The 27,707-nt window shown below is 40.2% G+C and overlaps 1 protein-coding gene across 1 annotated transcript in view; it reads left to right on the top strand.

Annotated features, from left to right (window-relative positions):
- Nucleotides 1-24,197, top strand: part of LOC307110497 (FRAS1-related extracellular matrix protein 1-like) — a gene marked incomplete at its 3' end in the record, with an annotated part of 80,614 nt that extends 56,417 nt beyond the window's left edge. The window contains exons 16-22 of the mRNA XM_079789615.1: nt 2,124-2,217; nt 5,112-5,364; nt 10,795-10,980; nt 12,685-12,881; nt 16,616-16,838; nt 22,708-22,852; nt 24,104-24,197. Coding sequence (XP_079645741.1) covers nt 2,124-2,217; nt 5,112-5,364; nt 10,795-10,980; nt 12,685-12,881; nt 16,616-16,838; nt 22,708-22,852; nt 24,104-24,197 — 1,192 coding nt within the window. The remainder of the gene's footprint in view (nt 1-2,123; nt 2,218-5,111; nt 5,365-10,794; nt 10,981-12,684; nt 12,882-16,615; nt 16,839-22,707; nt 22,853-24,103) is intronic.
- Between the last annotated feature and the right edge of the window lie 3,510 nt (nt 24,198-27,707).

Here is a 27,707-nt window from a genome sequence, read left to right as displayed (position 1 = left end):
TTTATGGATATTTAAACAGCAAAAATTCATTACCATGAATATTAAATTTGCTGAAACTGCACATATTACAAGAGGTAACAGTCAAACTAGATGAATATAGAGTGAAATCATCGGTAAGGCGAATCTACGTGATTGAACTCGGCTTTAAGAAAAGCCAATTTCATAACCTTGGAAACTCTGGGATAGAATTCTGTTGATCAATGTCTTCAGTGTAAATTTTATTATATTCTTCTGGGAAGGGGATTTGTAGGCAAACAAATAGGGTAGGCTGGGTAGGTATGGCATGGAGTAGGACTTGGCTCTCTGACAGTCACAGATAGGGCAATTCCTGCCTTGTGGTCCTACAGTAGTTCCCCTTACCTTGAACTTAGTCTTTCATAGTTCTGTAAGAAACTTTTTACAAAATCTAGTAAAAAAACCTTCTTTATAAAACAATGCAAGATATTCAAAAGCAACATACTAGTTAATTTCTCACAAGTTCAAGTTATAGATAGGAATTTTGGCCTTTTTGGTAGAGTATAGTAGAAAGTGTTAAGCATCAAATGCTTAGTTCCACATTTGAACATTGACTAGGAACTAGGATTTGTACACAAGAAGATTAATTTAATATGACAATTTATTTTAATTTAATTTATTTACGTTGTTCAGTCTCCAATATCTTTATCTCTTTTCACTACTCTTATTCTCATACGTACACTATTCACTCATTTAAAGTATACAATTCAGTGGCTTTTTGTATAATCATAGATTTGGGCAACTCTCACCATTATCAATTTTGAAATGTTTTCATTACCCCAAAAAAGAAATGCTATACCCTTTATCTGCCACCACCACCCCCTTCCTTTTTCTTCTCCCAGCCCTAGACAACCACTAATCTATTTTCTATATCTGTAGATTTACCCATTCTGGGCATTTCATATAAATGGTGTCATATAATGTATAGTATCTTGTGGACCAGCTTGTAATAGGACTTCTAATTTAATTTCCTAAGTCTTATTTTCTTTCCTACATATCTTAAACAGATCATTGATAAGCAAGAAATTTGGCTCAATGCAACAGCTATGTAGAACTTACTGTATATCACTACAGTGGTCTGCAGAGTAAATGGAAAGTCTACGATTAGACAATATCTTTAAGACATTTGACTAAGAATTAAAGGAAAATGAGACCAAGGAAAAATATTTTTAAGTCTGAATTTTTTATAATTGAGAGGCAGGGAGCTAACAAATAGAAAAGGGAAAATGGCAGGAGAGAAGCAATAACTAATTAATAGATCAAAGTTTTAGAGAAGAGCTGAATAGATCCAGAGCACAGGCATAAGGATTAGCCTTAAAAGTGGGGGAGGAGGGAAAATCATGAAAATCCACACCGTGTCCCACTTTTACCTGCCTACTGCTCAGTCTCAGCACCCCCACCAACCAGTATTTTCTGTAAGTAGCCAGAGCTGCACCAATTGGTTTCCATTGTCACTGTGGCAATCTGAAGGACTGCTTTTTGATTTGGGAAGAAATTATGTATGCATATAGCACATTTTTTTTCCAGGGTGGAGCAATTTTACATTCATGGACCCTTGAATGATTAAATCTGTGACTTCATGATTACGTTGCCATCTTCCAAGTTCTCCCGCTGCATTTTTGATACTTATTTATTAAGCACTAGTAGCCCTGCGCATGAATCCGTGCACCAGTAGCTCTCTGCGGGGCCTGGCCACTCCGCGCCCGCTGCCCAGAAGCTCTCTGCAGCCCAGAGGTCCATCCACGGCTGGGGCGACAACACAAGCGTTGCGTGCCCCGGCCTGGCCAGAGGCCCATCGTGGCTGGGGGCGGAACGCTTGCCTCATCACCACAGTGACAAAGCAAGCATTCTGCCAGGGCGCTCACGCTGCCCGCTTTCAGCGGCCACCCCCCTGGGACTGGGGGACTTGGGCAGGGCTGAGAGGACTGGGCGCCGCCATCTTATGACTATGGGCGCTGCCATCATTGTGATGGAGTGATGGTTAATTTGCATATTACCCTTTTATTAGATAAGATATGGCCAAAGCCATGGAAGAACTCTTGTGTCAGGCATCTCAGTGTGCTCTCCTAGTGGCCCTGAGAGGTCAGTGACCACTGTCATCCCCACAGGTATCAGCACGATGGATCTGAGACACTTCAGGATGACATACACTTGGAGGTCACAGACGGCACCAATTCAGTAGAATTTGTTCTGCACATCGAGGTGAGTAGAACGTTTCCTTCCTGGTTCATATAGAAATAGAGCGTCTAGTTTGGAAGCCTGCTTAGAGTCCCTGGTAGAATTTAAAACAAAGACTCCAAAGAAGAGGATGCCTGCTTTCATCTGTGAATGTCTCAGGACAGGCAACAGAGGGCAAAGTTGTACTGGTGAAATGGGCACACTGTTTCTCCAATCCATTTAAACATAGAACTGCTCTGACCTCAAATCCATTTACTTAACTTTAAAAGCAATTGCTTTTATATATAAATTATTTGTAATATTGTTGAGCTGTAACCCTCAAGCTGCGGCTGGGCAGGTTAGACAACTGTTACTAGGCTTTCGTTGTAGTGGGGGAGAAGCTGGGTCTGTTTACTAGTCTGTGTGGAGCCCCTTTGTGAATTTGCCTGCAGTCTGTTGGAAAGGCTTCTTTTCCCCCTTTGGACAAATGAAGAAAAATCTGCACATAAAGGTTGAGTACATGCCCAAAGGCCTGATGCGAACCCCCAAGTTTCACTGTTGAGTGACCACCCAAGCCCATAAGCATAACTCATAGGATTTGCAGGTATTTACAGTTAGTGACAAAGGAAGGTTTTGAAAAAGACTCATCGTGCTCCTGGAAGAGTCACTGATTATCCTTACTATGCTATATCCTACTTCTGTTTGAATTTTGTCAGATCTTTGTGATATGGAATTATTTGTGATAATAATTGTTTGTACAATGTTTTACAGTTAATAATTAAGAATGATCACATCTAACTAGTGTTTTAAGAAGTAGACAGGGAAGGCATTATCCCCATTTTATGGTGAAGGAATGTAGGTCTAAGAAGGTTCAGTGACTTGCCCAAAGTCATTATCTTGACTGTGTAGACCTGTGCTGACATTGTCTGGTACTTGGGCCAGTGTTCCTTCCTCCTCACCACTGCCTCAATTGTAACTTACCAGGTGATTATAATTTTCATGTTGCTAACCTTTCCTGAGTACTTCTCCATGCCAGTCACCATGCAGAGCCCCTCCTGGCATTTTCCCACTTAATCCCCCTAAGGGCCATGGGGTCTAGATGAAGAGCAGCATGTTATTTCAGCTTCAATAAGAAAAGTTAGTTTTTATTGGCGGACTTTTATATATAAAAAACTTTTCTGAGTTACCTTTTTTTCCCTGAAAAGCAAGTTTTAGGGGAAAATAATCCAATCTAACCTATTTTCTATTGATGACCATCTTCTTATTGATGACAGTAAGCAGTACATTTGGGGAAAGACAATGTGTTCCTTTTTAGACAAAAGGGCATGACCTTTGAAAGCCAGTCAAAGGCACAAGCAATTTTTGGCATATGATTGTTTTTTATCTAGGAGGAATGTTTTGATTTTGTTGCCTTTGGACTTTATTATTCATTTGAAGCAGAGGCTATTTTGTGAACTGCAAGATGGCCATCAAGAATATATTAGTGAGATTCATTGATTGAGTCAAGAAAAATAATAAAGAGGGTCTTTAATGAATCCACTCAGAGAATTTGAACAAAGATATAGTTTCCTAATAAGCCAATAGAAAATAGAATATTGTATACATGTTTTTACCTGTGATTAAATAAATAAGGCTAGGTTTCTATCATCCCATCCCTCTAGCCATTAAAGGAGAGTGTCAACACAGTTTCATGTATACTTCTTGTAGAGTTGAACAGTTGTTTAAATAGCAGGATAACTGGTGCATATATACATGGTTACATTAATTTATTTCATAAATATTTAACTAGTGTCTTCTCTTTGCCAGGTCCTATGCTAGTTGATTGGGATATGATGATGAACAAGAAATTCACATGTAATCTGGGGGAGGAGGTAGCCAAGCAGAGAGCTGGGGCAGAGCATAGCAAGCCAAGGGGCAGAGAGCAGAGGCAGAGATGGTGCAAAGACCTGAGATGTGAGGAACGCAGTGTTTTGGGGTGAAATGGATTGGGGTGGCAGAGGCACCCCATAGCATGAGATGAGGTCAAAGACATCCTAGGAGCAGCACTGGGAAGCCATTGAAGGTTCTCACAGGGCAGGGACTTGATGGGAGCCAGATTGTAAAAGAACCCATTGGCCGAAGCACGGGGGAAGGAAATGCGGGGTTGAGAGTATTCACGGGGCCGGACTTGATAAATAAACATGCAGCGTACACCAAGTTGCCCTTGTGAACTCAGAGGAGGAATGCCCGTCATTCCCATTTAGAAGACATGCTTTTTCAAATTTCCCCATCATCCCTTTAAAATCCGAGAGCCAGCATGAGCTCACGTGGCTTTTCTTTCCCTTCTGCGTGGAGTTTCATTTTCATGACTGCGAGAGAAAAATGTTTTGTCAGGCTGAAACCTGGCATTGATTTGATGGTTACGGAGTTTCAGATTTAACTGAAAATGTTTGACATGCAGCTGCTGCTTATTGTAACTCCAGAGAAACTTCCTGGGTGGCAGGAAGTCGAGGGTAGAAGAAAGGTTTGTAATCACCAAGTAATTTGAAGTATAAATAACTTTGATGTGGGAAATGTCAATGCATCAGACCGCAAGGACCAGACTTCCTCTAGAATACGTGTGAATTTAATGAAGGAGGACAGGGGCTTTGGTGAAGGACGCTTTCTATCACATTTATATTTTGTCTGCCTGGAAACAAATGGGATATTTGAGTCCCAAACCATAACCGTACTCTCCCATTCTTACCTAAAATGTCTCTCAGGTGGGTCGTTTCTTGCAAGATGGTTCATACGGGGAAAGTTAAAAGATACAAACTGCTTGGCCTAATTCCATGGCTATTGTTTCATGTGCCTGGAAGATTGAAAAGGCCTGTCATTCCAACTATGAGCTATGGGTTACCAGTTGGGCCATTTGTCATTGCTTTCTTTTTCTTGAAAACATGCATTTTTTTCCTACTTAGGTGCTCCCCGTCAATGATGAGCCACCGATCCTGAAGCCTGACCTCAACCCTCAGATGCATTGCTCCGAGGGCGACGAGGTGGTCATCACCTCTGAACACATTTTTGCTACTGACGCGGACAGTGATGACTTGAAACTGATGTTTGTGATTTCTCGAGAACCTCAGCATGGGGTGGTGAGGAAAGGCGGAGTCACAGTGGATCAGTTCTCTCAGGGAGATGTTATCTCAGGGGCCGTGACCTACAAACATACAGGTCAGTGACAGTGTTGTGACTAGTGTGAGAGAAGGAATGTCAGTAACATGACAGTCTTAACCGCACTCCTCACTATGGGCTCCAGTGATCTAACAGTCTGACTGCATCCATGACAAGGAAGCAGCAGCAGCCTGTATCCCGTTGTTCAGTAGGCTCAGCATCCTCAGAAATATTTCTGATCTCAGGAATAGAATGCATTTCAGAGTAGAACAAGAGCAAGTGTTATTGTTGCTCTGTTCATGATGCTCACACATAGACCGTCCGTTCACTCTGGCCTTGTCCTCGTCCCCTTTTGGACAATGTCTTTCTTGGACCATCACAGTTTCTGGATTCATAAATCATAACATCATAACAGAAATGTTATTAATTTTCCAAGTTTTACTGACCACCGTCTCGCTGCTAAGAAGTAACTGGCCCGCCTTTTGAGTTTCTGAGAAGCGAAGATGAAGCCTTAGGCTTTGTGTAACTTGTCCACAGTCACAACAGTGATGGACACAGATGAGAGATGCAGCAAACACTGATTGATCAGCATCATGCTTATGTTTCTGGCATCGCATTATATCATTACTCAGGTGGCATGTGCTGCCAGGTAAAATATTCAAATAAGTGTAATAGTAAATCACCATCTAATATCTGCAAGGCACAGTCCTGGGCACTGTGAGCTACAAAGGAGTATAATCCAGACCCTCTTGTGAAGAACTTTTCCCTTAAATGAGTAGACAAACCCACTCCCATGCAAAAGTGACAGTGTGGTGCATCTGTACTTCATCACTCCTTGCGCATCTTCAGAATTCCGGATTGCGGGCACTTCCTCAGCAATGACACTGTATGCTTCCTCTGACGTCCTTCCATTGCCTCTATTACTGTTTCATGTTTATCATCCGTATGCCTCTCTCGCCTGTACATTCCCCGGGGGGAGTACAATTGGCTATGTAGGCCAAGTGACTGGTAGTGGAAATAAGAGGCATCGGAATTCAAATCATTTTCTTATTTGAAGAGCTATATAGAGAGAATGCAAGCAGTGAAGGGGTAGGGAACTCAAGGAGGGAGGATTGAGATAGCTAAGAATTTGGAAATGGGAGAAAACATTTGGAAATAATATTTGTATGTGTATTTTGGAAAGCAGTGACTTATTAGGATACCAATAGTCTCATGCTAATTAGTTAGTATGGCACGTTTTATTTACTCCCAGACAATTTTTTTCTTTAAATGATATCTCCTTATATTTTCACCTGCGTTTAGTCTTAGATAAGGTTTATTTAGTTATTTCCTTTTCTCAGGGAGCATCGTCCAGGTGTTTAATGTCTTTCAATGTCTCTCCAAAGTTCATAACTAGGTATTTCTTTTTGATTTCCCCAGTCGATCTCAAATAGACTGGCAGAGAGGGACCCAAAGACCAGCGATTGTCATTTACAACATAATTTTAACATCTTTGGCAGGCTCATGCAGCATGGATGAATTAGGGTGAGATGAATGTGTCTTCTCTTCCAGTGCCCTGTTCCAGGTGCTGAACAACATTGATACATGCCTATAAATCTCTTCTAGTGTGATAGCCACGTAAGGGAGTGTAACTAATGTTTTTTTTTAATAAAACCTAGTAGGACAATGGGGAAAATTATTTCAAATGGGTTTTTTTGCTATGTTATTAAGTTAGCAGAAGTACTATATTCAAAGGTATTTTCTTTTTTGAGTGTTATGTTTTCTTATAATGAAACGTTCACTCTATTGCTCAGTTGGTAATTATTTAGCACCATGCTAAGATCTGTATAAAAAACTACAGTATTGTAAGATCTAGTTTCAGTGGCCTAAGTCTTGTCTACATACAGTGATTATAAAGGCCACCTGAGAATGATTTTGTCACCATTATTTTATTAGCTTTCTATGACTATGAAAATAATATATTCTTACTGCAGAAAACTTGGAAAGAGTGGAAAAGTATCATGAAGTTTTGGAAAAACTGATCTATCACCTTATTTATCTATCAAAGTTGAACATTTCAGTATTTTATTTTCTAATCATAATTTTTAACATAGTTGCAATTGTATTGTATGTCCAGTTTTGTAGATTACCTTTTTCATTTAAATCATCTCTAACATATTTAAAATATTTATTAAATGTTATAAAGTTACTATAAACATAAGCTTAATAAATAAATAATATTTTATGATATAAAATACATTATTAATTTGCTATTCTCCCATTATTAAACATGAAGTCATTCAAAACTGTTCTCTTAAATACCACTATGATTAAGAGTTTTAAGTATAAATCATGTCCTTAGACTATATTTTACTTCAAGGTAAAGAATTCCTCCACTTGTGTTGTAGTTCTGGCCTAACGCTCAGGCTACCTTTCCAGCTCTTTCTGCCCATGTTTCCCATGCTTCCCTTAGATTGAAATTGCAGTTACTGGATGTACTATCCCTGACTTTCTCTGGCATGAGTGCCCTTCCCCCAGCCAGTCCTCTCATCTTCTTCACCCTTGGTGCTTTGTACAGAACCAGACTGAGATATATGTATTTTCCACATAATAGGTAAAAATTGGCTCAATGGTGGCAATTTCATATCATTCCATTTCATAGATACACACAGATGTGATATTTTAAGTAAATTTGCGTCTCTTTTTCTATAGACAGTGTCAGTGCCTGACACATAGTAGGTCTTCTGACATTTGACATACTTTTGAAATGCCTTTTGACATTTTCAAAATGTCTTCGTTTCTCTGCTGAAGCACTCAGAACACTAATAGACACATAGTAGGCATTAAATATTCAATATGTATTTATTGAGTGAATGATGAATAAATATGTTTTAAGCCAATTTGTCTTTTAAGTATATTAAAGGATGATAGGCCTCTTGTTTTTTTACTTTTCCTAAGGTTGAAAGCTGGTTGTTTGATTCTATTTTTTTTTTTCAAATCTATTGATATGTGTTTAGAGAGAAAGGAAAGGAAAAGGAGGGAGGGAGAGAGAAACATCAATTTGTTATTCCACGTATTTATGTATTCATTGGTTAATTCCTGACTGGGGATCGAACCAACAACCTTAGCATATTGGGATGACGCTCTAACTAACGGACCTTCCCAGCCAGAGCTGTTTGTTTAATTTTAATTTTCTCAACTTCAACTCTATTTTTCCTTAAAACCGGTTTCTTGTCCTTTGATCATTTCGTTGCTCAATAATATAATTTCTCCATTTTTCTAGTGTGTTTTTTTAAAATAGCGAGAATAATGCCAAGCATAATATTCTATAGATGTGACCAATGTGTCTTGTGAAACAGCGATGCCATCCCTGATCTTTTGTGCTCTAGTCTCATTAAAACTTCAAACGTAATTGCTTCCCTTTTGGCACTTTCAAAGCGATGCATGAGAATTACCAAAAGCACATCTGGCGAACGTTTCTGTCCCCTGGATGCTGAACACTAACTACTACCTCAGTGTTGTTAGTAACCCAAGAGTGGATTGTCCTGTTCGCTGATAAATTATCTAATCTTCCCTCTTCCCCTCACTGCCTAAGTTGGAGGCATTTTGAAACTCATAGGTGCAAGCCCCAAAGAGTAAAAAAATAAAAAAAATGAAAACAAATCTCACTTCTTTTCCCGGTGTTGCTCTTATTTTGTTAACATCGTGGCTTTTTTATAATGAGGAAAATACCAAAACAAATGACAAGAATGTGGATTATCTTTGTGTTTCACCTATCCGTGTTCTTCTATTTCTTGGAAGTACTATGTGGTTGACGGTTGTTCATTTAAGGTGGTTAATGCAAATGGGCAGACAATTACCACAGGGACAAGGGTGCCTTCTGCTCTTCCTGATGTGGTCTAAACAATTACGAGGGAGGAATGAGACCATCACTAGTCTAGTTTTGTGTCTGTTCCTTGATCATTTGTGCACTGTCAGGCCCTCGTTAGCCCCTTTTGCCCCTCCATATGGTGATAGATGTCTGGCAGGGATCTCACCAAAGGCAACAGATGGGCAAGCATTTTTGCATTATTTTCACGACTCTATTTAATTTCATAGTGATAAAATGGAATTTTGCGTTTTAGCCACATACTACTTTTTTCCCCCCTTGACATTCTGTGCCCGTGGAAGGGGTTTGAGGAGAACACCTTGGTATTCTATATGCTCGAAAAGTCAGGTTTCAGCTACAGTTGTGTCTTCCAGGTGGTGAGGTTGGCCTGGTGCCATGCTATGACACCATTACATTCGTGGTTTCGGATGAAGAAGCAGGCCCTTTTGTGAATGGCTGTTGCTACAATGGACCTCACCCATCTGTTCCTCTTCATGCATCCTTTCCAGTGTATGATCTCAGCATCACAGTGCATCCAGTGGACAACCAACCACCTTCACTTGCAATAGGTGACAGTGATGTTTCTGTTAAAGTCCTATTATCTCGCCGAGTCACATGCCCATGGGTCAATGAAAGAATGTACTTACAGACAAAATAGAAAACCACCATACAGAATTGCCTCCAGTAATTGCCTTAATACAAATTTGTGGAAAATCCCAAATCTATAAAAGATTATGGGGCAAAGATAATTTACTTATTTAAAAATTTAGGTAATTCTGTATGGAGAGAGCATGCAAGTGTGTGTGTGCATGTGTGTGTGTGTGGTGTGTTGGGATGAGGACAACATTGGAATCCTCAATTATTCCGGTTTTATTTCACATGGGAAAATACTATTTGCCTTCTGGAGAGAGAGTAATTTATTGTACCCATAATAATTTCTATCAGAACAGAATGAGCACACCAGAGAGACCATTTATATACATTTAACCTTATTTGTTTTTTAGAAAGTCATCTCTTCATAAGCATTATGTATATGTTCTGTCTCTCAGAAAAAAATACAAACATATGTATGAATGTTATTGTAATTTGCAAACTATCTCCCAAGCAATGTTCTGGAAAGAAAGCATTGTCCCTGCAGAATAATTAAGCACCAGGCATGAAAAAAACGTTGGTTATGAGCAATTCATAATAGCTTGCAGGCAATTAACGCTCTGACAAACAGAGGTAACAACTGATCTTGAAGAGTACATAAACCACATTTAGTGCCTTATCATTAAAACAGTTTGGCAATTCTTATTTTCATTTGTCACTTCTATAGAGGCACAAGGGAAATCAGAGTTCCTTGAGAATGACTGAAGGGCTGAACTGGAGCATTTAGCATTTCTGCTGTCTTTCCATTATTGCCTGGCTTGCTTGTGCAAGAAAAAAATATAATTCCATAAGTCAAATTGAATTCCACCCATTACCCCTGAATATTTTCACTGTAAGGAGAATTATGCTGAAGGAAATGAACATCTCCCATGGAAGTATATGTGCATGTGGGAGGCTTCTCTGAAATGGTATTTCAATCACCTCCTTGGTCCTCACTATTCTAATGGGAGGATTGAACACTAAGTCATGATTGTGCTATTATTTGCATGCAGGTACCATGTTCGTGGTAGAAGAGGGTTTCTCAGCAGCCCTCACCATTACCCATTTGTCGGCCACTGACCCTGACACTGCAGCAGATGACTTGGAATTTGTTTTGACTTCTCTTCCCCAGTTTGGCTACCTTGAAAACACCCTCCCTTCGGTGGGTTTTGAAAAAAGCAATATGGGCATAAGTATAGGTAAGTCAGTTTCATGACCAACAATAACTCACCTATGTTTATGGGTCTTACTGGCCATCCTATGCTCAATAACTGGGTAAGGACTTCAAAAATGTTCAAAGCACCATATGCATTTAAGGAATTGTTACAGTTGATACTTTTGAGTATTAGTATTTTTTTCATTTTAACTTTGAGATTTCCCATGCATGCAAGTTTACTTCAAAATAAATGGAAATGTCACTTACGAAAATGAATCATTTCTGGGGACCTAAGGTACAGCATGGGCACTGTGGTTAACAATAGTGTGTTGTATATTTGAAAGTCACTTTGAGAGTCTGCTTTACTGTTCTCACTGCCACGACCACAAAATGTTAATTATGTGAGATGAATGATGTGTTAACTAACCTCATTGTGGCAAACATTTTGCGATATATATATATATATATATATATATATATATATATATATATATATATATATCAGAATCCTCACCTTAAACTTACACAATGTTATATGTCAATTTTATCTCAGTAAAGCTGGGGGGGGGGGTAGATTAATTGCATTAAAGTTTATACAATTTTCCTTTGACTTAATACACAACATAGAGCATTTTTCTCTGATTTAAGACCGTGTCAAAATACCAAAACAGCGGGTCAGCTAATTCTACTCAATCCAACCAGTTGCTTGATATGGATGTCAAGTTTGCAGATGATTGATTGAGTCTTGTTTTGCTTTTATTTGGAAGAGATGGTTCCTTTCTTTTTTTTCCCAATACTTTCTTTTATTTGATATTTTTAAAAATTGCATTTGATTAAACCCTCTATCAGGAGGAAATCTACCTAATAAAAGAGTAACATGCTAATTGACCATACCTTCGCAACACCCAACAGCCAATCAGGAGTGAGTATGCAAATTAACCCAACAAAGATGGCAGGGTAATTTGCATACACAGGCGTTGAGTGGCTTCGGGGCAGGATGCTTGCATAATTGCCATGGTGACGATGCAGGCGTTCCGCACCACCCCAGCCACTCCGGGCCTCTGGGCAGCATGGGAAGGCAGAAAGGTGGCTCCAGGCCGGAGCAGAAAGGCGGCTCTGGCCAGAGCGAAGGCGATGCCAGCAGCCAGGGGAGGGAAGGCCCATTCTTGCATGAATCTTCGTGCATCGGGCCTCTAGTGGATGTATAAATGAGAAATTGAGGCCCCAGGAAAGGAAAGGTAAGTCTATAAAGGGTAGATTGTCTCCAAGCCCACACTTTTAACTCAGCACATGGCTTAGAAAACATTTGACTCCGTGTCTTTTTCATCTGAGAGTGATGGTACAGGGACTTCCTTAGTTTCTGGTAAAGGCAGAGAAATGGCCTCTTTTAAAATGAAGCATGACAAGAACTGCTCATACAGAAGTGGTTTTAATCAAGAGAAGATTTCACTGACCTAAGTATATGAAGAATGGTCATGAAGTCCCTACCTATCCTGACTAGCCGTTATCAGTTATGGCTCTTCTTTTTCCATGCAAATTTTACCCCTTCTGTAGGATTTATGGATATCTGTTTTTATGTTGACAGCTGATAGTCTTTGTAGCAGACCCTGAGAGCTGATTCTTAGGTCAACTGCCATGATGTCTTGTTTGATTTGCTGAGAAATAGTCTATTGGTTAAAGGATTAAGGACTAGTGGCTTGGGAAAAAGGCTTTTCTTATTGACCAGCTTACTCTCGGTCTGCTCCAGCTTCGTTTCAGTGGAAAGACATGAAGGCTTTGCATGTTAACTATGTGCAGTCCAGGCACCTGAGGGTGGAACCAACGGCTGACCAGTTCACGGTGTATGTCACAGATGGGAAGCGCCGTTCCCTGGAAATACCATTTTCTGTTATCATCCACCCCACCAATGATGAAGCTCCCGACTTTGTGGTGCAGAATATTACTGTAAGACCAGAATTTTCTATTTCTCTTTTATCATTTTCTGATTTTATTTTCACCTTGTCTGTTTACACAGGTTCAGGTGAACTTAACACATCAAGTTGATGAGGAGTGGGGAGGGAAGTAACAAATGTCATCTAATGCAATCACTTAAAATATTCTAATAATCATGATGCTAATGATAATAATTGCTAACATGTAGCCAATGCACAGATGCAATTACAATTGCATGTATATAGGATAAATACTTTCTAGGTTGTAGGTGCTATTCCAAACTCCTTGCATGTATTCATATTTAATCCTCACAATAGGCTTTTAGGGTGATAGTATTATTATTGAAATTTAGTAACTGAAAAAAATGAGGCATAAAGAGGTTAACTAAGTGGTCCGATATTACAGAGCTTGGAAGTAAGGGGTACATAGGGAATTTGCACCCAGTAGTCTGTCCACACCACACCCTCTTGAACAACGTTCATTGCAAGGACTCTTGACTCACAGACTACAGGCATCTTATTTCATATAGTTAGATATATGAAATAAAAAATAAAATTTGGCCCTAACCTGTTTGGCTCAGTGGATAGAGCGTCAGCCTGTGGACTCAAGGGTCCCAGGTTCGATTCCGGTCAAGGGCATGTACCTTGGTTGCGGGCACATACTCAGTAGGGAGTGTGCAGGAGGCAGCTGATCGATGTTTCTCTCTCATCGATGTTTCTAACTTTCTATCCCTCTCCCTTCCTCTCTGTAAAAAATCAATAAAATATATTTTAAAAATATTTTAAAAAATAAAATTTGAACCATTCTTGTTATGCAGATTTTTTTCTTTCTGGCTTGTTGTTAATATTTTTCCATTGATTTTTAGGGAGAGAGACAGAGAGAGAAAAACATCAAAGTGAGATAGACAAATCGATGGGTTGCCCCCTGCACGCACCCCGACCAGGGCCCGAACTTGCAACGAGGTACATGCCCTTGACCGGAATCGAACCTGGGACCCTTTAGTCTGCAGGCTGATGCTCTATCTACTGAGTCAAACCAGCCAGGGCTCTATTTCTGTAGTTTTAAAACTTTTTATATAATAACACTTGTTGGTTGTATTTACAAATTCATATATATATATATATATATATATATATATATATATACATACACATATATGGTTAAAATGACCCATAATATCACCATCAGATAATACCTATTATCTTTTAAATAATAATAAAAAATGTATGCTATTAAACAAGTTAGAATGTTGATAAACATACACAGTGAAATATGAAATTCTTCCTTTTCAAGAGCTCTTACCCATAGTCACTCCCCATCAGTTGAAATTTTAGTAATACCACCAAAAAATGTCTACGCACATGCCAGTATGTTTATATGCGATTTTTCTACATGTTTTTACTTACAAATCAAGGACCTTATTATACCTACTACTCTCTACTTTAAAAAAATAACTAATTATGTATGTTGAAAAATTTTTTATATCAGCATAGAATTTTTTTAAACACTTTAATTTTTTACATATGATGGTTTAAGCAAATATGTAGCCAATTCTGATTAAATGGATGAGCCCAGACTTTGATCTATGTGAGGGAGAAACATCCATGGGCTGCCTCCAGTACACACCTAAACCCACAACCTAGGTACATGCCCTGACTGGGACTCAAATCCTATTGGTGTACAGGATGACACTCAAACCAGGTGAGCCAACTGGCCAGGGCTCGACTGAATCTTAATGGTGTGTGAGAGCCACTCCGCAGGGAGCTTTAAGCGCCAGCTCCTGCCTTTCTCCTCCCGTTGGAACATGGATTTCTCTGAAGCTCACATGTAATTATGAGACAGAAAAAACCTACAAATCATTTCCTCTGCACCTACCTCTGTTGTCTGTATGTAGGGTTTAGGGTTGGGGTTTCTGAAACAATTGGGCCACTGGACACTGTTCTGTGCTCTTCTCTGAAGGTAACCATGCCTTTTCCCAGAGCGAGCACTCCTTAGAGAAACCATTGAAGACTAACAGATGTGGAGCCCTATGTGTTATTAGCAGAGCTGGCTTTAAGTGCCAGGTGATTTTTTAAAAAGTCATTTATTTTGCTTTCTTGTCAAAAAGTTTATTTTGTAGATAGCTGGGCTTCCGTCAAGTTGTGTGCAACGTGAAAAAAAGTGAGATTTTAGTTTAAGTTATTATAATCCATTTCAAATCTACTAGTGAGTATCTGTATTTTGTGTATATTGATCTAAACCTTTTATTTATAATCTCAATAAACAATTAAATGGGCACACAAAATAAAAGAATTCCTTATTTTTTCAATAAAATGTCCCAGTCATCTTGTGAACTGATTTACCATTTTGCCACATAGTGAGTCTGGGACTCCCAAGCTCTCTGAGGAAGGATCATTAGAACATATGTTTAGATTGCTTTATTACATTTCTTGGAGGAAAGAACAAGTTAGATCAAAGATGATTTCATAATTATATCAGTGTGCATTAAATTTGATGCCATCTTCAACCTTAATAAGTAGGGCCAGATTTTTTTAAATGCATGATTTTAGCTCAAGTATCAGGTATGGCAAGTCATTCTTCTTTATGCAAATTCGGTAAAAAGTGGTTGCAGGAAGACTGTCTTTGAAGTCAATAAGAGAGGCTGAAAAAAAGGGCATTTTCACAAATCTAAACCATGTACATCCTAAGGCTAAAATGCCCACTCAGCCATAATGACACTCCTAGTCTCCTCTTCCCTTTTGCAATTGTCTATCCATATTTAATAGCACTAGACATTTTCTTCCTTGCATTATAATTATTGATGGACAGGCCTTCACAGTTCCTTCTAACATTGATTCTTTAGGATATTTATAGTCCCCACAAAATATAGCACAGTGACATGGCAGATTTCTGATAAGCCATGTTAAATTGATATACCCTTTTTAATTAGATCTTGCTGCATTTCAAAATAGAAAAATATTTCTTTGTTTACTATATTTTTACTGTAAGAGAAGATCAAGACAGCTAAGTACAGCTAGTCAAGTTCTAAATGACTATCTCCTACATGAAATAAAAAACATTCAGTTTGTGCATAAAGGAGTAGGAAGCGTGATGTGGGGTATGAGAGTGGAGGAAGGCAATTCAGGAAAAGTAGAGGTGTGAGGGTTGGAAATGAAGGGTCTGGATTAAAATTGACACCACGATGCATCCAGAAGGACCCTTCTCAATTGTTGTTGGTTTTAATAGAAATACAGAAGGTTTTACTGTAATGATAAAAACTTAAAAACACCAAAGAAGATACCCCCAGTGTGTCTAGCAGCTATTTGTGCCATGTCTAAAACAGACACCTAAAAATTGTAAAAGGAACGAGGTCCAGCAGGTTAAAATGACAGCTTAGGATCTGAAGGTCTGTCTACACTCAGATTTACAAGTGAACTTCTCTGTAACTTTCAGAAAGCAAGCATCTTTTGGTTGCTTTTTCCCCCCTGACTTTTGAATTATGAAATTTTATGTGTACACACACAGAGACACACACAGAGAATCTTTTGTCCATCATAGAAATGAATAAACTGCTTTGAAATCTTCAGCAAAAAAAAAAAAAGTGAGATTAATAGATTTATTGTCATCTTCTTAGGTTATGTTAAACTAGAGATATTTAGGATTCATGACACACAAATCTCATGGACAGTTTGCAACAAGATATCTTAAAATTAAAGAAAGGCCAGTTTTAATGTGCACATAGCTGACTTTTCTGACTTGCCGTTTAGGTGTGTGAAGGTCAGATGAAAGAGCTGGATTCTTCCGTCATCAATGCAGGTGACCGGGATGTGCCCGCGGACCCCTTGCTGTTCAGCATCACTCATAGGCCTCGCCACGGCCTCCTCATCCACGGGGTGTCCAACACAGACTTTCCTCAGCATAAGCAGCCAGCCAACCCCGGCCAGATGCATGAACTTGTTTACAACTTTTCCATGGAGCTTCTCAAGAATGGTATATCACATTCCACTTGGATTTGCTTGTTACTGACTTAATCATTGAACCCAGAAAAGACAAAAATTAATCAGAGGAGTAGGAAGTAAAAGAATGGCATTTACCTACCTTATTCATTTATCTTCCAAGGGTTTCCTCTGGGCTGATCCAGCTAAAGAGAGTGGGTAATTGAAAAGGAAATAATATGTTTTCTTTCACTTTTAGAGCATCAGTAAAAATGATATATGTGATTTTGGGTATTTCAGTGCAAGCTTTTAACGTCATAATAAAAATTCCTTTTTAAAACTTGAGATCATGGCACTAAACTTGAACAGATTTATCTGCCAAAATCTCCACATTTGAACCATATATATAATAATTTATTATTCTCTGAGGAGACAATTTCCTCTTTAAAGAAATGACGCATTGGAATAGTAGCCTGAATTATATTTTTAATTACACATTTAAAAACATCGATCTGAACCCATTTTCTCTATATAAAAATACTTTAAATCTCTGAGAAAAGTATGTGATTCTAGAATCACTGCCTACTCTCTCTTTCCTGTCTTCACTATTCTGTCCCCCAGCCTGAGGGTCCTCCCCCTCCTTCGCCTGGCTGCCAACACTGCCTTCAGAACCAGCTTCCTACTGGCCTACTCCTTGGATCCACCCAGGCCCTCCGAACTATTCCTTTTCTATGCTCATGTTAGCACTTGAACAACATTTCCTACTGTCTTTTCCTTTTTCCTATCCCCAACTAGAGTGTAGGCTCTCTGCCCAAAGGCTAATTTTGCAATAGTTGCACAATGTCATCTCATGTTTGAATTTGAAAAGCCAATTCATATATTTCTCAGTTTTTATCAATTGCAAAGATAAATTCTAGAGCTTAAATGATGTTACCAAATAAAAGCATGTGTAACAAATAACACAATATATCGTTACAATATTTTTTTCTAAATTTACAATACAGGAAAAAGGAATAATAATTCAAATTTTACTCTTAAAAAAGTTTTTAAAAAATAACACTCATTGATTACTGTTAGGTTAAATAATTATATATGTACTGTTTAAAGTTTGCACTATATAATCATTTTAAATAAAAAATAAAAGTTGTTCATATAAATTAATATTTTGGTGCTATTCTCAGGGATTAGATTTTCATCTCTTTTTTATTTTTGGTTCATTTATGACTACTTTTTTTTTTTAACTTTAGTGCAGTCTCACACACATTTCCTGACCCTAAGCATATAGAACTTATAAAACTGCTCGCATAGCCCCAGCCAGGGTGACTCAGTTGGTTGTCAACCTATGCACCCAGAGGTCACCCGTTCGATTCCGGGTCAGGACACATGCCCAGTGGGCTTGATCCCTGATAGGGGACGTGAAGGAGGCAGTCAGTTGATGGTTCTCTCTTTCATTGATGTTTCTCTCCCTCTCTGTCTTCCTTCTCCCACCCTCCTCTCTAAAAAAAAAAATCAATTAAAAACATACTTTAAAAAACTGCTAGCAGCCCTAACCAGTTTGGCTCAGTGGATAGAGTGTCGGGCTGCAGACTGAAGGGTCCCAGGTTCGATTCCGGTCAAGGGCATGTACCTTGGTTGCGGGCACATCCCCAGTAGGGAGAGTGCAGGAGGCAGCTGAATTGATGTTTCTCTCTCATTGATGTTTCTAACTCTCTATCCCTCTCCCTTACTCTCTGTAAAAAATCAATAAAATTTATTTAAAAAAAAACAAACCTGCTAGCAGATTATGCAATCTGTTTATGATTATTTTAAGCATCCTTTTTACTATTAAAATATTAATTGAAAACATGGTTTGTGTTAACTACAGTTTTTCATTCTCTGGACATACTGCACTGTGATTTTATACAAACTGTCCTTTATTTTAAAACTAGAGGCCCAGTGCATGATTGAATCATGCACGTGTAGGGTCCCCTACACGCTTTTGCTTTTCGCAGTGGAGCTGGGTGCCTGTCCGGTGGTGCACCAGGCCTTTCAGAAGCCTCCGGCTCGGCGGAGGCTTCTGAAAGGCCTGGTGCCGGAGCAGACAGGCACCCAGCTTCCCCGCTTTTGATGGTCCATGGCCGCTGAGGGGGGCTACCCTGCTGTTGAGAGGCGCAGGGGGCAGGACTCCTGCCCCCTGTGCCTCTCAACGGTCGCTGAGGGGTGCTGCTGTGGACACCTGGCTACCCTGCCGTTGAGAGGCGCAGATGGGTGTCCGCCGCAGGCCCCCTCAGCGGCCGTGGATCTGGCCGTTGAGAGGCACAGGGGGCGGGAGTCCCGCCCCCTGCGCCTCTCAACAGCAGGGTAGCCCCCCTCAGTGGCAGCGGATCCGTGCCTCTCAATGGCTGGATAGGCCACCCCAAGTCCCGCCCCCCAATCGTGGGCGTAGCGGAGTGATGGTAATTTACATGTTACTCTATTATTAGATAGGATATGCAAAGACCTTAATTTCTTGATATTACAAGTTACATATAAATAAGCATATTTTACATATATTTATATAACATAAATCTTGGTGTACATTTCAGTATTTCTTTTTCATACATTTTAATAATAAGATTATTTGGTAACAAAAGGTGAGCATTTATAATATTTGTATGGGAAAATGGCCATTACCACCATATACATAAGCATGCCTATTTCCTAGTCAATAATGAATATTATTTTAAAAAATCTTTGCATATTTATTAGTCAATAATAATTTCTCATTGTTATCTTGACTTGAAATATTCTTAGATAAGTAAAATTGAACCTATTTTTATTTTTCTTAACCATATGTTTCACCTTTTGTGAATTACCTGATAATGTCATTTGCCCACTTTTTTGTAGATTCAGATTGATGTATAAGAGATAATTCAATATTAATGTTTTATTTTGTCACATATTATGAATAAGATTTTTCATATTTCATTTGCCTTATAACTTACGTTTTTGTTTTTTTTCAAATTTTTATAAATCTTTATTGTTCAGATGATTATTACAGGTGTTCCTCTCCCCCCCCTCCATAGCTCCCCTCCACCTGATTCCCCACCCCACCCCATACCCTTACCCTCCTCCCCGCCACTGTCTTCATCCATACGTGTAAGATTTTTGCCCAATCTCTTCCTGCACCCCTCAGACCCCCTTCCCCCTGAGAATTGTCTGTCGCCTCCCTTTCTATGCCCCTGATTCTATTATATTCACCAGTCCATTCTGTTCTTCAGATTTTTTTATTCACTTGATTTTTAGATTCACTTGTTGGTAGGTATGTATTTGATGTCTTTTTGTTGTTCATACTTTTTACCTTTACCTTTTTTTTCTTCTTCCTCTTCTTAAAGAATACCCTTCAGCATTTCATGTAATCCTGGTTTGGTGGTGATGAACTCCTTTAGCTTTTCTTGTCTGTGAAGCTCTTCGTCTGACCTTCAATTCTGAATGATAGCTTTGCTGGGTAGCGTAATCTTGGTTGTAGGTTCTTGCTGTTCATCACTTTGAATATTTCTTGCCACTCCCGTCTGGCCTGCATAGTTTCTGTTGAGAAATCAGCTGACAGTCATATGGGTACTCCCTTGTAGGTAACTAACTGTTTTTCTCTTGCTGCTTGTAAGATTCTCTCTTTGTCTTTTGCCCTTGGCATTTTAATTATGATGTGTCTTGGTGTGGTCCTCTTTGGATTCCTTTTGTTTGGGGTTCTGTGCGCTTCCTGGACTTGTAAGTCTATTTCTTTCATCAGGTGGGGGAAGTTTTCGTTCATTATTTCTTCAAATAGGTTTTCAGTATCTTGCTCTCTCTCTTCTTCTGGCACCCCAAAAATTCCGATGTTGGTACGTTTAAAGCCATCCCAGAGGCTCCTTACGCTATCCTCACACTTTTGGATTCTTCTTACTTTCCTCCTCTCTGGTTGGGTGTTTTTTGCTTCCTCATGTTCCAGATCTTTGGTTTGACTCTTGGGGTACGGTGATCTACAGTTGAGTTTCTGTATATTCTTTATTTCAGACAGTGTATGCATAATTTCTGACCGGTCCTTTTCCATTTTTTTGGTATTCTTATTAAGGTCCTTGAAGGTCTCTTCAAGTTTATCAGCGGTTTTTAGAAGATTCTTGAGTAACCTTATAAATGTGGTTCTGAACACTGTGTCGTCCATTAGTGTACTTTCCTCCATCTCTTCTATTCATGACCTGCTTCAGTGTCTCCACATTTTGGCTGCCTCCCTGTGTTGATGGAGTGGCTTTGTGTGGTGAGTGACCTATAGGGGCCAGTAGCTCAGCTTCCCCAATCTCCCTAGGTGGCCGCTCTTGGTACCCCCCTTTGTGGGCTGAGTGCAAAGTCTTGGTGTTGTTAAGCCTTGATTGCTGTTGGTACACTGGGAGGATTTGACCTCCAGTCCAATTGGCCGTGAGGATCAGCTGTGTCTACGCCGGGAGACAGCCTTATTCAACTAGACTTGCAAAATTGTAAAAGCCTCTGTGCTCAGCTTGGATGAAGCGGAGTTTCAGGGTGGAGCCTACAGCCTTGGCTTCCTGTCAGCCCCGCCCTATGAGGTTCCTGGGTCTCAGTGTCCCTCAGTGTCCCTCTGTACTCCCTGCAAGCACCTCTGAGAGAAAGGCGCCCTGGAGTTTCGCCCGCTGCCAAACAGTCTAGTCTCTCCCCCAAATGAATCTGGATTCCCAGATTCTTGCCCAGAACTGGGTTTTAGTGCAGTCGGAACTGGGGCTCAGCGCAGTCCGGAGCTTTTGTCTCCTTCCCACTAGGGCAATTCAGAGGCACGGTCAACAGTCCGTCCTCTGCGCGATTCCCGTGCGCGCCTCCGGAGCTCTGCCTTTCGCAGCTCCCCTGCGTTTCCACCTTTCAGCCCAGATTCCCCCAGTATGAGCCTGGGTCCTCAGGGTCTCACCCGGAACTGGGGTTCAGTGCAGTCTGAGCTGGGGTTCAGCACAGTCCAGAGCTTTTGTCTCCTTCCCACTGGGGCAATTCAGCGGCACAGTCAACAGTCCGTCCTCTGTGCGCATTCACATGCGCGCCTCCGGAGCTCTGCCTTTCGCCACTCCCCTGAGTTTCCGCCTTACAGCCCAGATTCCCCCAGTATGAGCCTGGCTTCCCAGGGTCTTGCCCGGAACTGGGGTTCAGTGCAGTCGGAGCTGGGGTTCAGCGCAGTCTGGAGCTTTTATCTCCTTCCCTCTAGAGAACGCCGGCCAGGCACTCAGCCACCCTGTCCTCTCCGGCTCTGTCCTCCCTGCACGCGCGCCCGTGTCTCGGCCCGTGTCTCCGTACCTCAGGCTTTTACGGCTGCTCTGATTTTCCTGTGGTTTTCTCTTTCCTTCTAGTTGTGGGCGTTTCAGTCAGCCAGCTTTCCTGTGGTTCTGGATGATGTCCGTTTTTGACTTTGAGTTGTATTTGAAATTGTTGTGCGAGGCTGCAGGTTAGGTGTTTACCTATGCCGCCATCTTGGTTTCTCCATAACTTACGTTTTTAAGTGCAGAAATAAAAAATTGTGAGTCCTCCAAAATTGTTCTTTCTCAAGACTGTTTTGGCTTTCTGGGTTTCTTTGCATTTCCATATGAATTATTTTATTTTTTTTACTTGAGGTGGGGATCTAAGTATAATTTTCCCCAAGTAATGAACTAATTTTCTATTTCATTGAGCACTTCGACACCTTTGTTCTTAGGTAGCTTATCAAATAATATATCATTTTCTCACTGGTTTTAAATAGACCTTTATCAAATACTAAAGTATTTAAATAGGAATTTTTACATGAACTAAGAGGATATTCTTACTGTATGAAACAGTTTAAGTTCACCCTGTTGCACTGATTAATGATGGCTTGGAAATTAAAACAATTATCTGTGCTATGTTTCAGAATTGTCCAATCACAAGAAAGATTTACTTTCTCCCTTTTTCCCTTTTTCCAGGAATGAGGTTGATGTATGTGCACGATGATTCAGAGAACCTTGCCGATGACTTTACAATCCAGTTGTCAGATGGAAAACATAAGATACTTAAGACCATTTCAGTAGAGGTCACCCCAGTCAATGATGAGAAACCCACACTGAACAAGTAAGCTACCTGAAGAGAGTCCCTTTCAGATTCTCTATAAAATTCTGATCTGGAAGACTGGGTGTAAATGCAGTGTGTGTCCTCTGAGAGAAATAAGTCTTTTGTTGCTGCTGTCTGTCACAGTTTGTCCCACCTACCAGGTACCAGGAACTTATGTGCAAATATTAGTTAATGTAACCACTTCTTAACAATTCTCAAACGAGCCCTTTAATTATTTGTTTTTTTTCTCTAAAACTTCTACTTAATTTTAAACAATTAAGAGTGACTGAACATACAATATAGAATGAACAGTATATTAAATATTTAAACACATGCACCAAAGTGTAGTTAATATGTGGATTCAACTAAAGTGTGATACTATTAACTGCAGAAAGCCCTCACTGTGGATTAGGTCAAACCTTAAACTAAGAGTGGCTGAGGGAGATATACCAATGCCACTTTATCATTTGGTATTTCTTTATCCACCAGTCCTCTACCATGCTCCATATGAATTAACATCCCTTGCCACCTGATGTCAAAATAATAGTTCTTTAAAAATTCTGGGCTGATATTATTAATTGCAGACTTTCTCAGTATCTCCCTCTGTAGTTGATCAGAGTGTGATCATAGGATATAATCTTTATCAGTTATATTTCTACTAGAGGCCCGGTGCACGAGAATTAATGCACTGGGTGGTCGTGGGGGCGGGGTGTGGTCCCTCAGCCCAGCCTGTGCTCTCTTGCAGTCTGGGAGTCGGGGATGTCCACCTGACAGCTTAGGCCCACTCCCTGGGGGGTGTGGGCCTAAGCAGGCAGTCAGACATCCTTAGTGCTGCCATGGAGGCAGGAGAGGCTCCCAACACCACCGCTGCACTTGCCAGCCGTGAGCCTGGCTTCTGGGCTTCTAGCTAAGCGGTGCTCCCCCTGTGGGAGTGCACTGACCACCAGGGGGCAGGTCCTGCATCTTCCCCGTGGTGATCAGTGTGTGTCATAGTGACTGGTCGTTCCACTGTTCGGTTGATTTGCATATTACTCTTTTATTATATAGGATAGCTCCAGCCATTTCTCTTATTATTGGCAACTGTACAGAAGTGGACAAGTTTAGACGTTTGTTTCCAGTGCTGGGTGTAGAGAAGTGTCTGCCCTTTGACCAACTTCATCTCTATAGTTGATGGTGCTCTGAGATGCATTGAGTAGACAGTCCAAGTTTTTATCAGGAAGTGAACAACTTTGTGAAAGTGTGTAAACTTTCAACGTCTCCTCCACTTTGCAGAAAAGAGGGCCTCAGACAAGTCCCTGCCAACTTTCTTGCTATTCTCATAGGGGCCACCAGCAAGGCCCTTGAAAGGCATTATGGGAAATACTGATGACAGTATTTTGGAGGGTTGCATCTCAGACATCAGTTTGACTAAGAGTACCCAACAGAAATTTCTTCTCTAGCTAGAGTGTTGGATTGGTATCACTTGATATGATTTACAAAAAAAAAAAAAAGAAAATATGAAAGATATTGCAGTATAAAACCTCCTTTCTGAAAGAGGTGAAAACTGGCGTTTCTTAAGTGCTTACTGTGTGATAGTGTGTTTGATTCTTTCACATATATTATTTCCTTAAAAACACCAAAATGGGGGGGAGTAGATATTATCCGTACTAAGAAAATCGAGACCAGACAGGTAAAATTAATAAGACACTCACTCAATTCTGTCTCACTAGTTCTTGCTACAGTCTTGCTATTAAACTTCCTGGGATAGCTTCACTTACAGAATCACCAAATCTCTTCTGACCCTGCTTCAAAATTCCTCCTTTCTTTTTCCTTTCTTCTTCCCTCCTGTCCTGTGGTGGGGAAGTTATATTCCCACTTTTCTTCCTTCCATCTGTGTCCTTGGGCATATCACCTCTTGCCTCCTCCCAGAATGTGCTCCATAATATTTTTTCTCCTGTATATCCAATCTCTTCCTTTTTATTCCTTCTTCTAACAAAACATAGGGATAGAGTTAGTGGTTGAGAGAGAAAATTCTGAAGCCAGATTGCCTTGGTTCAGCCACTTACTAGTACTGGTGGTGTGACCTTGAACACAACCTTGAACATGTTACTTAACCTCTCTCTACCGCTTTGTCAACCTCTTTGTAAATGGGGATAATAACATAGCCTCTTCATAGAGTTGTTGCAAGGATTAAATCAGGGGTGGGGAACCTGTGGCCTGTGGGCCATATAAGGATCGCAAAATCATTGGGTCTGTTCCTGCCGAGGCATTAGGGGTGAGTTAATTAAATGTTTGACCAAATACAGCAGGCTAATTTTTAAGTTGATAATTTTGTATGGCCCTCGAATGATGTTATAAATATCCAAATGGTCCTTGGCAGAAAAAGTTTCCCCACCCTTGGATTAAGTGAATTAAAATAGGTAAAACTGCTTGAAAAAAATGAGCTAGTGCATAGTGAGAGCTCATAAGTGTTAGTTATTATTATTACAAGCAGGTATCCTCATTCTAAAACTACAAAGAGGACCCAGTTTCTCATTTATTTCAAACTGGGGAGCAGGAAGATATTAACCAAAAAACTTGTATGCATATATGCATAACTCATGGACACAGACAATAGTGTGAAGGCCTGGGGCAGAGGACGGGTAAAGGCTAGAAGAGATCAATGGGAAAAAAAAGGGGACATATGTAATACTTTTAACAATAAAGATAAAGATAAAAGAAAGAATAGGTTGTGTTCACTTCCTCCACTTCTGCCCACTGTCTCCATCCTCAACCACTTTATTAAAGCTGCTCCCTTGATTCCTACCAAAACTATTGGCTCTTCTTATCTTACTGGACCTGTTAGGGCATTTGACACCATTTCTTTGACATTCCTTGTGGATGCTACAGCAGACGCTGTTGGTTGCCTGGGCCACGTCCCCACAGCCCACCTCTGACTGCGGCTGTGGTGGTGGTGGCACGTGCTGTGCACACTGTCAGCGCCCGCCCCTCGTGCCCACACTGTCTGCTCCCTTCGCTGCCTCAGGGCTTTCTCTGAAGCAGCAGTGGCCCATCCAGCTGGTGTTCAGGCACAGCGGAGACTCGGGACAGCCTTTGACCTGTGGGAGACAGTGGATAGATAAATATCCCAGCCTCCTCGCCTGCAAAGCACAATTTGAGGCATATTTCACATGTTTCTTCAAAGGATCCCGGCAGCACTGAGCCCCACAGCAGTAAAAACACCCTTTGTTGCTGCTTCCTCCTTCCTTCTCTCACGCCTCGCTCTATCTCCTGTTCCTGAAAGCACTTCCCAAAGAAATTACCTGCAAAGTTCTTGTCCTGGGGTCTCTTTCAGAGTAATTCAGACTATGGCACACTTTCCTCTCTACTTCTCTGTGAAGAGAACACTAGCTATGTGACAGACACCGTAGTAAATCCTTTCACATATATTACCATGGAGACAGAGAGGAACGTAGAGGTCCACCGATTACCCAAATATCACCAAACTCCTAAAGCATATCGTAAACCATTATCAAAGGACCCCTGTGGGTGTCTAATCTCTGTAAGTTTCTGTCTGGAAAATTAGAGTAATAATACCTGAACCACTTACTTCATGGAGCTGATGTTGTATGAAAAACAGTATTAGAAACAAAATAATTTTATAACATAAGTTACAGCATAAACTTGTAAAGTTCTATATGTGTAAACAATTAGATGTATATAATTACCTCATAGCCTATTCGTTGTTGCTGACTAATTGTCTTTTAGGATTTCTATGTGTAAAGTGAAATGAGAGCCTGTTGTATGAGACTGACTCGTCATTTTCAATAATTTGGATATTGAATATTATTTCCTAGTTGTTGAAGATTGGAAGCTGTAATAGTCATTATGAGTGTCCCCTGCTCAAGCAATACCTTCTATTTTCATATCAAGCCAGACACCTTTCTTTTTATAGGAAGCCTGAAATTACAATGAATATGGGCGAAACTCGTGTTCTTTCTAGTGCTGTTCTTTCAGCCACAGATGGAGATACTCCCAGGGAGAAGATTTACTATCTGTTTGACAGGCTTCCCCAAAACGGGCAACTTCAGCTTAAGGTTGGTGGCCTTTTTACCTTTATTTTTCAAAATAAGTGTAGCTGATATAAATTTTCTCAATACACAGATTTCTATAACTGAATTTATTCTCTAATAGCCATATTTTCTCCAGAAGTAGAACATTTAATTTTCCTAGTTTGGGGATAACTCACACTATTCTAAATTTTCTTACTGAATTCGGGGTAAATTCAACCAATATTAAGGTTCTTCATTGCTCCCTCTTTACTGAGATTGCACCTAAATTTGGGGGGAGGCGGAGCGAGTTGCTGGGGTAAAGCTAGTTGTTGAGTTTCTGATGAGAATCTTTAAAGTATCTTCATTCCCACCAGATTTTTAAAAAGTTTTTAAAATAAATTTTGTTTCTTGGAGCAATTGTTGTGACTATCAATAAACTGATTTTAAAGTTTATATGGAGAGGCAAAATGCACAAGGAAAACAACATCGAAGGAGAACAAAATTGAAGGACTGATACTATCTGACCTTCAGACTTGCTATAAAGCTGCTGTAATCCAGACAGTGTGGGTTTGGTGAAAGAACAGACAAATAGATCAATGAAACAGGATAGAGATCTCTCTCTCTCTCTCTCTCTCTCTCTCTCTCTCTCTCTCTCTCTCTCTCTCTCTCTTTCACACACACACACACACACACACACACACACACACACGTAGCCAACTGATCTTTGACAAAGGAGTAGAGTCAATACAATGGAGAAAAGATAGTTTTTAACAAATGATTCAAACAATGTGCCTGATGCCCAACACAAATTACAGATCAGACACTTGCAAAGGTCACTTGGGTAATCCATCAGCTGCTTATTTGAA

Source organism: Cnephaeus nilssonii, assembly GCF_951640355.1.
Source record: "Cnephaeus nilssonii genome assembly, chromosome: 14".
NCBI lineage: Eukaryota > Metazoa > Chordata > Mammalia > Chiroptera > Vespertilionidae > Cnephaeus > Cnephaeus nilssonii.
Note: the sequence above shows the minus strand (reverse complement) of the source record. Positions and strands in the feature narration are given on the sequence as shown.